The sequence below is a fragment of the Pyrus communis genome, chromosome 9 (assembly GCF_963583255.1).
Source record: "Pyrus communis chromosome 9, drPyrComm1.1, whole genome shotgun sequence".
Classification (NCBI taxonomy): domain Eukaryota; kingdom Viridiplantae; phylum Streptophyta; class Magnoliopsida; order Rosales; family Rosaceae; genus Pyrus; species Pyrus communis.
Window position 1 is genome coordinate 1,444,684 of NC_084811.1, and position 14,262 is coordinate 1,458,945.

General features: G+C 36.3%; 3 protein-coding genes across 3 annotated transcripts; 1 reads left to right on the forward strand and 2 right to left on the reverse strand.

The window, feature by feature from the left end:
• Positions 1-3,436: 3,436 nt before the first annotated feature.
• LOC137745076 (sec-independent protein translocase protein TATA, chloroplastic-like) lies at positions 3,437-6,307 on the reverse strand. Its single transcript, XM_068484949.1, has 2 exons — positions 5,853-6,307; positions 3,437-3,856 (listed from the first exon to the last, which is right to left on the reverse strand). The coding sequence occupies exons 1-2, from the start codon at positions 6,174-6,176 to the stop codon at positions 3,734-3,736; spliced, it is 447 nt and encodes a 148-aa protein (XP_068341050.1). The 5' UTR covers positions 6,177-6,307; the 3' UTR covers positions 3,437-3,733.
• Positions 6,308-7,631: 1,324 nt separating this feature from the next.
• Positions 7,632-9,056, forward strand: LOC137745125 (pentatricopeptide repeat-containing protein At3g18970). Its single transcript, XM_068485013.1, has one exon. It carries the CDS (start codon positions 7,635-7,637, stop codon positions 9,045-9,047), a length of 1,413 nt encoding a protein of 470 aa, XP_068341114.1. The 5' UTR covers positions 7,632-7,634; the 3' UTR covers positions 9,048-9,056.
• A 56-nt stretch (positions 9,057-9,112) lies between these two features.
• LOC137745126 (light-inducible protein CPRF2-like) lies at positions 9,113-12,505 on the reverse strand. The gene is made up of 6 exons (XM_068485014.1): positions 12,018-12,505; positions 10,611-10,707; positions 10,288-10,501; positions 10,079-10,154; positions 9,873-9,998; positions 9,113-9,747 (listed from the first exon to the last, which is right to left on the reverse strand). Exons 1-6 carry the CDS (start codon positions 12,417-12,419, stop codon positions 9,355-9,357), a joined length of 1,308 nt encoding a protein of 435 aa, XP_068341115.1. The 5' UTR covers positions 12,420-12,505; the 3' UTR covers positions 9,113-9,354.
• Between the last annotated feature and the right edge of the window lie 1,757 nt (positions 12,506-14,262).

Consider the following 14,262-nt stretch of genomic DNA (forward strand, 5'->3'; position numbering starts at 1 on the left):
ATTAGCATTCAAAAAATATAATGTGCTCTAGCAAAATGGATTGTGTTTGCCGTGTTAATGTCTTTTCCGTGTTGTATTCATTATTTTAACGGATCGTGTCATGTCAAACCTGTTATCTTAACGTGTACGTTAAAAATGTCATTTTGTGTCGAGTCAATCGATCTTACAAATGGGTCGTGCTCGTGTCGTTTACATGCATACACATTATCTTAACGGGTTCTTAATGACAAACCTGATAAAGACCCCATTTATTAACGTTTTCTTAACACATTTCGTATCGAGTCAATGGGTCATGCAAGGAATTACCATTTCTAATTTCTAGACCTTACAAATGGGTCGTGCTCGTGCCGTTTACATGCATACACGTTATCTTAACGGGTTCTTAATGACAAACCTGATAATGACCCCATTCATTAACGTTTTCTTAACAATCGACCCGATAATAACCTGTCTCGTTAATATGTTGACCCAAAACCTATTATTTTCGTGTAGTTTTGTGTCGAGTTACCGGGTTGTGTAAGAAATTGCAAACCTAATTGTGCACTCCTCATATTAGAATATTTTTTCAAATATAAAAAAATTAAAGCACATACTAGATTTTTGAAATGCTAATACCAATTCCCGTTTTTAATAGTGAAAATATGTCATAAACTTGGGTTCGATATTAGCAGCCCAAACAAAAAATTGCCTAGGGTTGACAGGGATCTCGGTCGGGCGGCCTAGCTGATTCGTGACAAACATTGTCCATTTGCATCTTAAACAATTAGAAGACACAAAGGTTGCTATCTTTCTAGTTTTTAATTATTTTCCCTTTCAAGGGACGGTGCCCTTTGTCTAGTGGAGTTACTTTTTATATAATACAAGGTGTATTATACACCTATATGAAACACCACAATACACCTATGGTATACAACTCTAAAACTTAAAATACCCTAATCCTACTAAGATAAAGCGTTTTCAGAGGGAAATCTTAAGTGTAACCAGAGATATATCCTCACGTGAATGTCTTACTTCGTCCCTTAACTTGTTTATGGGTTCAAGATGGCGAGACCTAAATCAAGAATGAGACTTGCATGAGGAACTGTTATTTATGATAGAGTAGAATCTCACGTTAACGTGAGGCCTTAAGGAGAATTTTGTGGTGTTATAGAAGATATATCATAGGCAAACATAAGTCTAGAAACGCCCAATTAAACTGAGGTAGAGTGGTTTCATAAAAAAAAAATTGAGTATCACCAAAGATATATCACTGTATGAGCATAGACCTCATCGCATGATCTGGTTGCATATAGAAGATGAGAGAGATTTTGTGGTGTAACCACAAACGTATCCCCCTATTAAAATATTCATGATTACTCACGTGATAAAAGATATACTAATTGGTGGAGATACAATCAACTATAGATTAAAATTTATTCAAGCAATAAGTGAGATACTCACATGGCGATATAAGCTCGGTGAAATGGTAAAATCTTTCACTTAGGCTTTTAGCCTTAATAAGGGACCTAGCCTCATATGTGTAAAGCCAAAATCTAAGGGGAAAAGCCCTAAGTTTATATGATAGCAGTTTGATTGTTAATTATGCCCTGTTTCTAACGTGAGTTCAAATTTTTATGCAATTATTTGTGGATGGTTTTTCTGTGGTCTCTATCATTGATTAACATGTATTAAGTTTATGAGGATAGATTCAAGAAGGGTTATGTTTATAGACACGTGTCAATCAATGTTAGAGACAACGAAGATGTCACACACAAAATGAATTCAAAATATTTGAACTCTTTTAAAGTAGTGTGGTATCCCACAAAGAGAAGCTATATCTATCATTAGTGCATCATTACCCTTTCATTACATATTTTTTTAGATTACTTTTGATATATGATTGAAGCCTTTTGAAGCAATCCGTTAAAAAAAAAAAAGCATATCATATAAAATTATACAAAGCAGAAATGTGGGAAAACAAACAAAGAAGAAAAAGATCATGCATTTCTTGTATTAAATTAATAATTCTATACATATATTATCTATATATATATAACAAAAGAGCTTCCAGTTGTTGCAACCAAAGAAAATAAAAAATAAAAGAGCTTTAGAAATGATAGAAAAATAGTGTCAACTATTCAAGCACCTGTTTAATATCAAAGTTTTGTAAAAGTAGGACCAACTTCATAGCAGATATCTCGCTTTATTGAATCAAAATTAAGATATATAAAGATTATTGTGTTGATTAGTTATTCGTCACATATACTCTTATAGAGTGGGGCTATTCACACTTCTTTTTAATTAATCTCACACATACTTCTGAACTTCTGCAATCAGATCGAATAAATTGAAGTAGATAAAAAAACAGAAATTACCAAGGAGCGTTTGGGAGGTAAAAATGAGTGTGTGGATAACACCGTCCCCTCTTAGATATCTCATTGTTTGTCATTCATTTGCTCCAACATTACGATTGTCCAATACGATAAATACATGGTCTATACGGAAAACCCTTTCATCTTGATTTTGCTACAGTTATAATTATGTTATTTAACTAAAAACCATATTGTTTACTCGAAAGTATGAGTATATAATTAATAAATCTTTGAGTTGGGATGATGCCATGGCCTAATGGCCATTAATAGCAAATTTGGACCACTAATCCATCATCTGTGAAAATGGTTTAGGGTTGCGTACACTACAAGACACATTTAACCTACTTTTAAGGAAAGCAAAACCCCTAACTCAGAAGCTCCTCCTTTACCTTCCAAAGCAAAAGGTTTTTCATTTCTTGGGGTAATATTCTTCCTCCCCTCCTAATTAAAAAAATCTTATATCCCTCTCCCTGTATATGGAGGAAAATTCCTACAAGCAACTGGCCGTCCCCTCTGCACATGGGTCTCATCTCGAGTTCACCACTTGTGAGTGCTGCCATACACGATCAACTAGACATACGATTTTTTTTCACCGGCTTTTTAGCTAAAATGGTCTATAAGATTGACATAACTCTTCTATTTGGTTCCGAAGATTTAAAAGCGATAGAATGAGTCCCTGAGTTTGTCCCCATCAATCATTTGTCATTCTGTGCAAAATCTCCATTATATAAGGATGAAATAACAAAAATACCCTTAGATTTTGTCATATCTAACTCAAAATTTGTTAAATTGAGAGTATTTTTGTCATTTAGGTTTTTATTTATGTTTTATAGAATGATCAAATAATTTATGATGAACAACTCAAAGCCCGCTTCTATTGATTTCAAATTGACAGTAAACAACTCAGGACCCGCTTCTTTCGATTTCAAATCTTAGAGACTAACATGAGGACTTATATACCAATCTCAGAGACCATAAAAAGCCATTTTCACCTAATGAGCATGGTTGGCAACACCAACACATTAGAAGGGGCACATAATTTGGACAAATTTTAAGGCAGTTTGAGTTGACGAGAGAGGGAAAAGTGCAAAGCTATCCTTAACTAAAGAAAGGAGTTTTCTGATACAAGCAACAGTGCAGGGGGAGGACTCGAACTCAGGAGTTCGGACCTGACTGTGTAAGGATAAATGCGCTTAATCAACTAAGCTACAAATCCCTTCCAATGAAAAGAAGGGATATTCAGCTGAACTAACTTAGCATATTCGCAAAACACTACAAGTAGATTATAAAAGAACGAGAAAATTGATCTGCATTATTCTTGTTCTAAACTTACAGCGCAACAAAAAATAGAGAATGTGTCGGATTGAGTGATCACTAAAACCTCATGCGTTTTCCTGTGAGATTGCGACCTTGGCTTCTTGTTTTTCTTCTTCACTCACCGCTGTAGGTGTCTCTGTGAGGCCCTCGGGTTCCTTTTTAAGCTCTGTCTCGAACTCCTTTGCTGCCTGCAATATTTACAGAGAATTCAAATACACTCTTTGAGAATTATGAGAAGCACAGAAAGGAGGCTGGACAAAACGAGATAATTATTAGTTATTAGAAGAACAGAACTTCGATAGGCGACAGGTGTAAGCACCTCGAGGTGTATCACTGGGTTCAAAATTTCTAGTGAGTACGTTATTCACTTAATTAAGCTCACTGAAGAAAGAAGCAACATTTAAATCAGTCTTCGAATGTGTGCTACCATATACACAAATAAACCATACTCCAATCAAATAAAGGGTTAGATGCATAAATAATGCATCCTTATTTCTTCTCTTACTCCCCATTTACGAGTGCTTGATCAATTACACTATGAACTAAACTTTTTGTTAAGGTGCCTACTGCTCAGCATTCCTTGGAATTTGATCGTTCGACAAGGGCATACCGAATTTATTTGGATATGTAATGATTAGACTATTACTTTTAGATACTCTACCGATCAACAACTAAATGAGCCAAATCTGTCTCCTTCTGGCTTTTAACAACTTATGAGAATGCTTCCATTGTCGTCCTTATTACTTAAAAAGAAACAGAATATCCAACTAGAAGACTTTATGCTTACGCTAAAGTAAAAAATATCTTCGGAATGCTAGAGAGAGTTGTACTTGGTGACCAAAAAATGAAACTCCAAACTGAGTAGATGTGCAACATAATCAACTATTTGGATTTGATATCTATATGCATCCCTCTGCCCATAATCATTTGATCCTTCTCCCGTTCTCCCGATTCCCACATCACACACTTCAAAATAAAATACAGTAAACATAACATTAAAGGTTCCATACGACTAAAATAAAAACTAATTCGCTTGTTAATATATGCTAACTTTCAATGACCAACTCAATTTCAGACCATACTGCATAAAGGCAAATTCAAAGACATATTTTCCCCTTTTTCCCCCTTCCCCAAGATGTATAAAGCCCCTAGAGATATGTAATAATTATTTGAAAATAGACCCCCACAATTTGATCACTCAAAATTTTGCGATTCACATTGTTCACTCCAAGAGAGCAAAAACGGGGAGAATAGAAAGGAGTTGCATTTTGCCCGCTTGTTGTTTGTCATTCATAAACAACAGCAAGGGTTACCATTGTATTTGTTTTCCTTCCTATCGTCATCATTTTGAACTATGTTATAACTTTGAAATCTTTTACCTTCAATACTGAAACTTCTGAGGAAAACTACCTTTGATTAAACCAATATGTTCACAATAAAAATCACTGTGAACTCTACTACGACTGAGAGGTTACCGTAGTTTCTTTCTCCAATATGAAGGCACCAACGAATGTACAGTTACTTAAACCAAAAGTCATACACAAGGTGCCAACAACTTCTTAAAACATACAACTCCACTATAATCAACAATCTACAACATTTCAAGAGTTGCCCTACTCATAACAACACAAAGCCGGAAAGGGAAGTAAATGGAATATCAGAATTCCAACTTTTCGCCATTTAACACCCGAAGTATAAGGCATTTACTTACCTAATCACCAATACAGCTATGAGCTATCCCACTTAATTCACTCCACTTTAAAATGACTTCAATTCTTCTTCCCCCTTCTTACACATAGTGTTTTCTCCTATCGATTATTACCACTAACAAGCATGTTCTTCGACTAGAGTCCAGCACGCGTAGTACAATCATGGCATGTCATTTTGTTCTTCCTAATTTGACTTTTAACTTCCCATTTTAACACAACATCCTCAAACATAAAAACCCAATTTTGCTTCTTTTATTCCTCTTTTTTCCACAGAAACTAAAGCCAGTGCAACAATAATTCCAGATATTGCATAAATTTTCTCAAGAACAAAACCCCTATTTAGATACATAAAACTACCGAATTTCTTCCAATTCCCAAATACACAAACAACACTAACAATAAAAACAATCCAATAAGCAATAAAGTTCATAAATTTTCTCGAGAACCAAACAGATCCAGTTGAAAAGAAACCAACCTGCTGGAAGCTCTTGACAGTCTTCCCAATGCTCTTCCCCACTTCAGGCAACTTCTTGGGCCCAAACACCAGAGCCGCCACACCAGCTATAACCACAATCTCCGGCATCCCCAGACCAAACAGAGCGTTACACGTCATACCCTTCTGGGCTCTCTCGGTTCTCGTTCTGCTTCTTCTCAGACCAAACGCACTGTCATTGACAGTGCTTTTGCTGAAGGACAAAGAGGTGGTGCCATTGCTGGACAAGAAGGTGGATTGGGATGATTGGAAAGGGAGAAAAAGTGGTGATCTTGGAGTGGACAGAGTAAAAGATGAAATCTCCATGAATTTTTTTTTTTTGTTAATTACTTTATCTGATTTTTGCCTTCTGGGTTTTGAAGATTTTGTTGAACTTTGCGTGTAATTGTATTGGGGTGTGGAAGATTAGATAACTTGAAATTGAAGGGGACGGTGGCTCCAGCCGAAAGAAGAAAATAAGAAGGGAAAGGTAGGACCTTTGGATGTAAATATTGACCAGTGATTTTCACGTGGGCTACTAAAGTTTGATCCACTCTGAGTTTGCAATAAATTCTAACATTTATGAAGGGTAAGGTATAAATATTATAATTTGAATTGTTTATTTTTTTGAATGTGGTAAGAAAATCAACGTCTAATAATAACAAATAATATTTTCACGATTAAGGTAAATTGTTCGAAGAAAATGGTCTCCAAAAATTGAGAAAATTTCTAAGAACGATGATGAAGAAAATAAATGATCTAAATGATAATCTTTTATAGTAAAATGATGTCTGTCATCGTGCGATAATTTTATTAAAACAAAAAATGATTCATGAAATCCGACATCTTCATTAGCCCATTTTATTAATATTGGTCTCACGGTCGCTTTTTCGTTTGTTTGAGGTCTTTTTGCAATTATAGTTTCAGCATGGTAAAACTTTACTCTTATATCCAAATTAAAACTTGAGTAAAATAAAAAACAAATACTAAGCTAGTTTGATCAACTGATCAACTCACGATTATTTTTCTCTTGAAGACATCCATATAATTCGTCACTTATTTTGCTTCTTTTATTCAATTAAAAATTCATTATCATTGGTCCCTCAACTTTAATCTAACTGGAGAAATGATCCCTTGATTTTAACTCAATTAGAGCAATGGTCCCTCAACTTTTTGCCCAGTTGTAGCAATGGTCTTTCAACATAACTCATTTTGACAAAATTCTAACGAAGTTGACGAAAATGACCATAGCTACACGTTTTGATGAATTAAGGGACCACAATTGTAGCAATGGTCATTCTAACATAACTCATTTTGACAAAATTATGATGGGATGGACGAAAATGACTATAGCTACATTTTTTGATGAGTTGAGGGACCAATGATAATGAATTTTTAGTTGAATGACCATTGCTCCAATTTGATTAAAATTAAGAGATCATTGCTACAATTTAATCTATTAAATGTTCAAAAGTTGCCTCTAAAATAAACTTATGACACCCAACGTCTTCGTTAGCCCATCCCACTTTATTGATATTGGTCTCATGGTCGTCTTTTCATTTGTTTGAGGTTTTTTTGGCAATTTTTATAAATAAACTTTGAACTTGAGTAAAGAAAAAAAATATGTTCATTTAACAAACTGATCTAACTCACGTCTACATTATTTTCAAACATCATAAAATTCATCACTTATTAGCTTTTTTTTTTTTTTTTTTTTTCTTTTCCCTTCAGCAAGAGCACTTGGTAGCTAGCCTCTCCATTTCAAGTTCACTTCCAAGAACTCACATGCACCATCTCCCAAGAGCCAGAGCTCTCTTTCTCCTAAACCTAAACCTAAAATCCACGCACCAACTCAAAAAAATCCATGCCCAATTGATCACCAATGGCCTCAAATCTCCCTCCCTCCATGCCAAACTCATCCAGCAATACTCTGCCTTCTCATCCCCAAAAAGCACCAACCTTTATGCCTATTTGGTATTCCAACACTTTCAAGGACCAAATTTGTTCCTCCTAAACACTTTGATCAGATGCTCCCGACCCAGTGATTCACTTCTTGTTTTTGCCAATTGGGTTTCTAAATCAACCTTAGTTTTTGATGATTCTACCTACATTTTTGTTCTTGGAGCTTGTGCTAGATTGCCTTCGGTTCCAACATTGTTAGTAGGCAGACAGATACATGGTCGGATTGTGAAACATGATGTCGTATCAAATATTTCGGTGCAAACAACGTTAATACATTTTTATGGTAGTAATGACGATGTTGTTTCGGCACGGAATGTGTTTGATGAAATGCATGTGAGAAATTGTGTTACGTGGAACGCAATGATCACGGGGTATTGTTCGCAAAGAGAGAGTGTCCGTGATGCGTTGGTGTTGTTTCGGGATATGTTGGATGATGTTCGTGGGGTGAAACCTACGGATACTACAATGGTTTGTGTTCTTTCCGCGGCGTCTCAGCTGGGCGTGTTGGAAACTGGGGCTTGTGTACATGGTTATGTGGAGAAGACAATGTGTGTTCCTGACAATGATGTGTTTATGGGGACTGGCCTTGTTGATATGTACTCGAAATGCGGATGTGTTGATAGCGCTTTCTCCGTTTTCAAGCGAATGAAAGAGAAGAACGTATTGACTTGGACAGCAATGGCAACCGGGCTAGCCATTCACGGCAAGGGAAATGAAGCATTGGAGCTTTTGGATGTAATGCAGGGTTCTGGAATAAAACCCAATGCAGTGACTTTCACCGGCTTGCTTTCGGCTTGTTGCCATTCGGGTCTTGTTGAAGAAGGCCTCCATTTGTTCCATTTGATGAAGAGCAAGTTTGATGTCGTGCCTCGGATGCAACACTATGGCTGCATTGTTGACATGCTTAGCCGCGGAGGGCACTTGAAAGAAGCCTATGAGTTTATAGTAGGGATGCCAGTTGAACCTGATGCCGTCTTGTGGAGGAGTTTGCTAAGTGCTTGCAACCTCCATGGGGATATTGCAATGGGAGAGAAGGTGGGGAAGAAACTGCTCCGTGTACGGTCCACTCAGAGTAACGTGGATTCAACTCTAAAGAGTGAGGACTATGTAGCGTTGTCGAACGTTTATGCTTTTGCTGAAAGGTGGGAGGATGTGGAGATGGTAAGACAGGAAATGAAGGTTAAGGGAATCGAAAACAAAGCCGGTTGGAGTTCGGTTCAAACTTCAAGCCATTAGCAATATGTTCCGAATGACTTGTAGATCAGCGTCGAATGATTTATTCTTTATTTTCCTATAGAATTTGTTCGAGTTGTAACATTTGATGCTGTGTCAAAGAAGGCCACGAAAATGAGCGTATAATCTGTTCCGTGCATGACAAGAAAAATTGAAAGTGCTAGAAGTATCGAACTGTTTAATTCAGTGTGGTACAGATGAAGAATAGCATTGTTTACATGACTAATCCAAAAGTAAAGAGGCAATACAATGGTTGTTCAAAGCATCCTTTAATCAATCTTTCCTCGTGCATAGATCACTCTGTTTGTAACTATTGCTCCCAATTGGAGGGGTTTCCGCCCCTTATCCGCTTTTGCAGATGCTCTAAGCTAGCAACTCGCTGAAGGGAAGGTGTTCGTCCCATCTTGTTCCCCGACACATCTGCTGATGATGTTGCTGCAGAATTCTTCTGCACGTTTTCAACAGAAGGAACGTCTGCAGAATCATTCGTGACTCTCGGGTCATGAGTTGGTATAGGGTTATTAGAAACAGGTTGAAAGAAGTGATGATTTGGGTCATCTTGCTCCGGAACAGCAGCGTCTATTGATGCCTCTGAAGGGCTTCCATCAAATGGTGGCATGCCGATTGATGACACCTCTGACATAGCATGGAACATGGGGTTCAACCCAGTAAATCTTTTCACCATCTCCTCAGCCATCTTTACCTGGAATTTAGTCACAAATGAAGTAACAAATTTTATATGATTATTTCCGGTTCATATTCTAAGAGCCTTCGAGGAACCAGTTACCAAGGCATTTAACTTTCGAGTAGTTCTGAAGACAGGGTTACCTTTGCTCTCAATGCTTCGATATCAGCTTTTAAAACTCTATTGTCAACAGCCGCTTCGTTGTACTTCTTCTCCGAATCAGTCAGACGCTTCAACAGAGAGGAGTTCTCGACTCTTAATTGAGATACCTACAAAGAAAATTGCGTTAGGAAATCCATAGAAGACCAAAAGACAGATAAAACAGGAAGCCGAGAAAAAAAGAACAAACCTGTCCCTCAAGATCAGTCAAATGTGCCTGCTTTCTTCTTCTCGAGCGTCTAGCTGACTCTCTATTAGACAGCATTCTGGAAAAGGCGGGATGAATTAGCGAAAGGCAATGAAACCAAACGTATTTGAAGCCAAACATTTGAATCAATAATTAAGAGATGGAGATTAGGCTGTGCTTGTTACAACCAGAAAATCAGATGCCGCTGTTACCTCCTCACGCGTTTGACATCAGCAGGGTCCATGTTCTCATTCATTGCAGTTTCACCTTCAGCTTCCTCATCGTCTGTCATTTCTCTCGATGATCCGCTAGTTGCCTGCCTTTCTGGGATAGCGGATCTATATTTCGTTGCAGGTAACGAAGGAATGGCACCAAGTGGTGCATGAGCATTCTTATCATTTGACCTGGATAAATCATACCCAGCTCCTACATAGGTAAAAATAGTAAAAAAAATATATGACATTCTAACAACGTTATCTAGCACAAAAGCAGAAGTACATGCGAATTATGAACATGTTTTTGTTCAAATGGAAACCTTTCGAAGGGGCTTCAGATCCGAGTTGTGAAGTACTTGAAGCGTGTGATCCGCTGTTAGCTAAAGCCGCAGATTCTTGTACTGTCACCAACGATCCCTATTGACACGACCAGAACATATCAGTGAGCACTTTGTCAATACATAACATAACTTCGTAAGAAAAATTCTTGAGAAATTCATGAAGATCGAATTAGATCTCAACAGGAGAATCGGCGTTTTACTAGAAAAAAAAAAAAAAAAAAAAAAAGGAATGGCTTTTAACTCTGTTTCTACCAAAAAATTGGCGTTCCAAAAGATTACTTGATCTTTAGAACCCTACCACAGAAAGTTCCTCTGGGAAAACACATTCATCTGTTCGGTTTCACTCGGACTTCAAAACCATGTTTCAATTGTTAATGTTTTAGTTTTAGCAATACGCGGTAGCTAAGCGATTTTTCTTGAGTACCTACAGGCTATAGTGTCGACGCATATTTTGACCGTTGGATTTCATCCACGGATGGTGGGCAGCAGCCCTGCTTTTGCTTTCAGACAATTCATCCTTTTGTGGCAGTAAGTTTCCTTTCCTTTCCATTTTAGCTCCGTCAAATAATATTCAAGCGTATCGAACAAACCAAGTTAACCAACCAACCAGTTATAAACACTTCGTGTATAAGTACTTTTTTGGGAAGCACCTGTCAGGCCTTCCACTTAATCTTCCTCATTAAACAATTCGGATCCTTAAAATTTTATCCAAAGGCTAAAGTTATAATAGTGCGTCTGCGTTTTTAACCGTTGTATTAAATTTTAAGGATTCAGATTGTTTAATGAGGAGAATTAAAGAAAAAAAAAACTCGAATTTTTAATAATTTTTTTGACACGTTTATAATAAAAGCACTTCTTAAAAAAAACGCTTATGAACGGAATTGTAGTGTTTTCCTAAAAAACAATCCCAAGGGATAAGACTCTGTTTGGATACCGAGAAAAAGCGAGAAACAAAAAGAATGAAACTTTAAATATTGAATTGTCAATTCACAAAGTAGAAAGCAGCTTACTTGAGTTAAACATTCCACTCACAAAAATAAATAAATGATAGATTTCAAATTCAATTTTTTTTTTTAATAAAAACTAATGAGAATAGTTTGAAAACTTTTAATTTTAATCAAAAGATAAAAAAATATTGTAAATGAATAGTATCAGGAGTGATTTTTTAGAGTAAAAATATCATTTTCGTTGAAAAGTGAACATTACCGAAAATATTTCGTTAAAACTCCGATTTTTGTTTCCTTCAACTTTCTCAGCAACCAAACAGAAGTTAAGCTCATTCCCAACCCATTGGTCTGACTTTGACCATATTTTCTCGGAAAAGCAGAGCAAAACAGAAAATGAAACCATGAGAATAAAATGCCCAGAAAGAGAGAAAGGACGAACCTCCCGCGACAAAGCCACGGCGGCACAGGCGAGGTCGAGCTTGGTCTTCAGGAACGCCCGGTACTCATCGGAATCGACGGTGACATTAGGCGGCCGCATGTTGTTGTAGTGAGTGTGAGTGGGGTTGTGGTGGTGGGCATTGATCATCTTAATCTCTTCAACGTCGTTTTGGTCGTGATGGTGAGCTGTAGAAGAAGAAGAAGGATGCGGAGGTGGCGGCGGCGTCGGCGAGGGTGAGGGGGAGTAGGGAGAAGCTTCTTGGAGAAAACGCTGGAAGGCCCACTCCGATGCGCTTCGGTTCAATTTAGACAAGTTGTCGTCGTCGGCTCCGCCATTGTCCGGCGGCGCTGTGGAAGACCACAGCTGGTCGGACATTTCCTCCACTGAAAACACCCTATCCATCTCTCTCTCTGTTTCTCTCTCTCTCTCTCCTATTGTCTTGCTTTCTAGTTTTGGTCAAGGATTTTATCCGATTTGGATCCTTAAAGTTGGACAACAAGTCATTATATTTTGGTTGAATATTATTTATTATTTGGTATTTAGCCTAAATTAATATTAAACGTGGATGATTAATATTCTGTGGGGTTCTTGAAATAAGAAAACTTTAAAAGAATTTTGGATAGGGAAATTTTCCTTTTGGTTGATCGAATGTGTTTGAATTCCATTGATTTTAGTCCTCGCATTCATTAGGTCCATTGATCGGAGAAATATGTCGTTTTTCTATATTCAAGTTTCTCCATTAATGATTGTCAGAAAAACTTATAAAGATTTCAATCATTTAATTTCTTTGTTTGTTATCACTGTTTGTTAGAAAATCTTGTAAGAGTTTCAATCAAGGTAAACTCGACTTTGATTCCTCTGCCATGTTTAGAGTGGTTAGATCATCGTCTAGTTAGAAAAGCTAATATTGATTTCAATTGAGTTGGATTTTGTTAAAAAAAAAAAAAAAGTCTCAATTTCCTCTCTTTTACATTACGTAACATATTTTGCTTTGATTTCTTTTGTTCAAGGGAACATAAATTCCCCACTCCTCAGAAGGGGCTCATTTTTCATATACATTGATAGTAAGAAACGACTTTTTGTTACGTTCCGAATCTAAGCCAAAACAAACAATACATGAAATGAAAAGATTTCAACAAACTCTTATCTTAACTCTCATTAAATACATTTTATTTTTTTACGTAACAATACATAATTGACCTAAAATACCATTAAGATTCTAAACGCCTAGAAATTCATTTCTCATGCATGTTGATAGAATGAGACGACCTCTTCTTTCACATCCAAAACAAAAACAAAAAGCATACCAAACGAGAGGCAATGAGTTTTTTCCCAAAAAAAAAAAAAAAAAAAAAAAAAAAAACAAGAGGCAATGAGCGAATTGAAAAGACTGCAAAGGAGCCTTTCCAAGTGGATGGGCATTGAAGCCATGCTGGCGCCGTCCATTTGTGGATAAACACTAAACTACCCCCACACATTTTGTTGGGCCCATTTTTTTGTGGGGTCCATTATGTTCTCTCTTTTAAGGCACCCAATGGACAAATAAAAAGTCCCTTTTGTCTCTTTCTCTTTGTGCTACCACCACCTCTATCCTATAGGGGTCCCAAATGAATTTAAAATAAATAATAATTAATAAAAGACTTGTCCTTTTTTAATTTGGTGGCCAGAAAAATGTTATCTATACTATTATTATTAAGAGAACTATTCTTGTCAATTTTTTGTTTTTTTTTTTATTTTTTATTTTGCTCTGACTTTTGATACACAATACATATATGAAAAGGGTAAAATAGTAATTTTGTATCTTTTACCTTTTTTCTATTTTACCCTCACTTTTGATACACAATACTTACATAAAATGGCAAAATAGTAATTTTGTATCTTTTGAGAAAATGACAATTATATCCCTATTTTTCTTATTTTACCCTTACTTTTGATAAACAATATTTATATAAGAAGGATAAAATAGTAATTATGAAATATTATGATAAAATATGCATTTATTAAGAGAAATTATCTCACCATTAATTTTTCATACTCTTTTTAAAATTTAAAAAACCAATCACAATTCTTAATAAAAAAAACAAAAAACAAAATGAAATTGTTCACACAGACAGTGTGTGTGGTCATTGGCTAGGATTAATTGAATAGAGGTCTTCTTCCAATCTTACTGTTCGAAATTCGAAGATCAGACAATTTGAATTTCTCAAATTGAATTTAAAAGTCTTCATTAATTGATTTCGTTCGT

Excerpts from the sequence above, each read along its gene's own strand:
- LOC137745076 (XM_068484949.1), bottom strand. The coding sequence starts at position 6,176 with ATGGAGATTTCATCTTTTACTCTGTCCACTCCAAGATCACCACTTTTT. Across the intron at positions 3,857-5,852 it reads CTGTCAAGAGCTTCCAGCAG|GCAGCAAAGGAGTTCGAGAC; the intron begins GTTGGTTTCTTT and ends TAAATATTGCAG.
- LOC137745125 (XM_068485013.1), top strand. The coding sequence starts at position 7,635 with ATGCACCATCTCCCAAGAGCCAGAGCTCTCTTTCTCCTAAACCTAAAC.
- LOC137745126 (XM_068485014.1), bottom strand. The coding sequence starts at position 12,419 with ATGGATAGGGTGTTTTCAGTGGAGGAAATGTCCGACCAGCTGTGGTCT. Across the intron at positions 10,502-10,610 it reads ATCTGAAGCCCCTTCGAAAG|GAGCTGGGTATGATTTATCC; the intron begins GTTTCCATTTGA and ends TTACCTATGTAG. Across the intron at positions 9,748-9,872 it reads TCGAAGCATTGAGAGCAAAG|GTAAAGATGGCTGAGGAGAT; the intron begins GTAACCCTGTCT and ends ACTAAATTCCAG.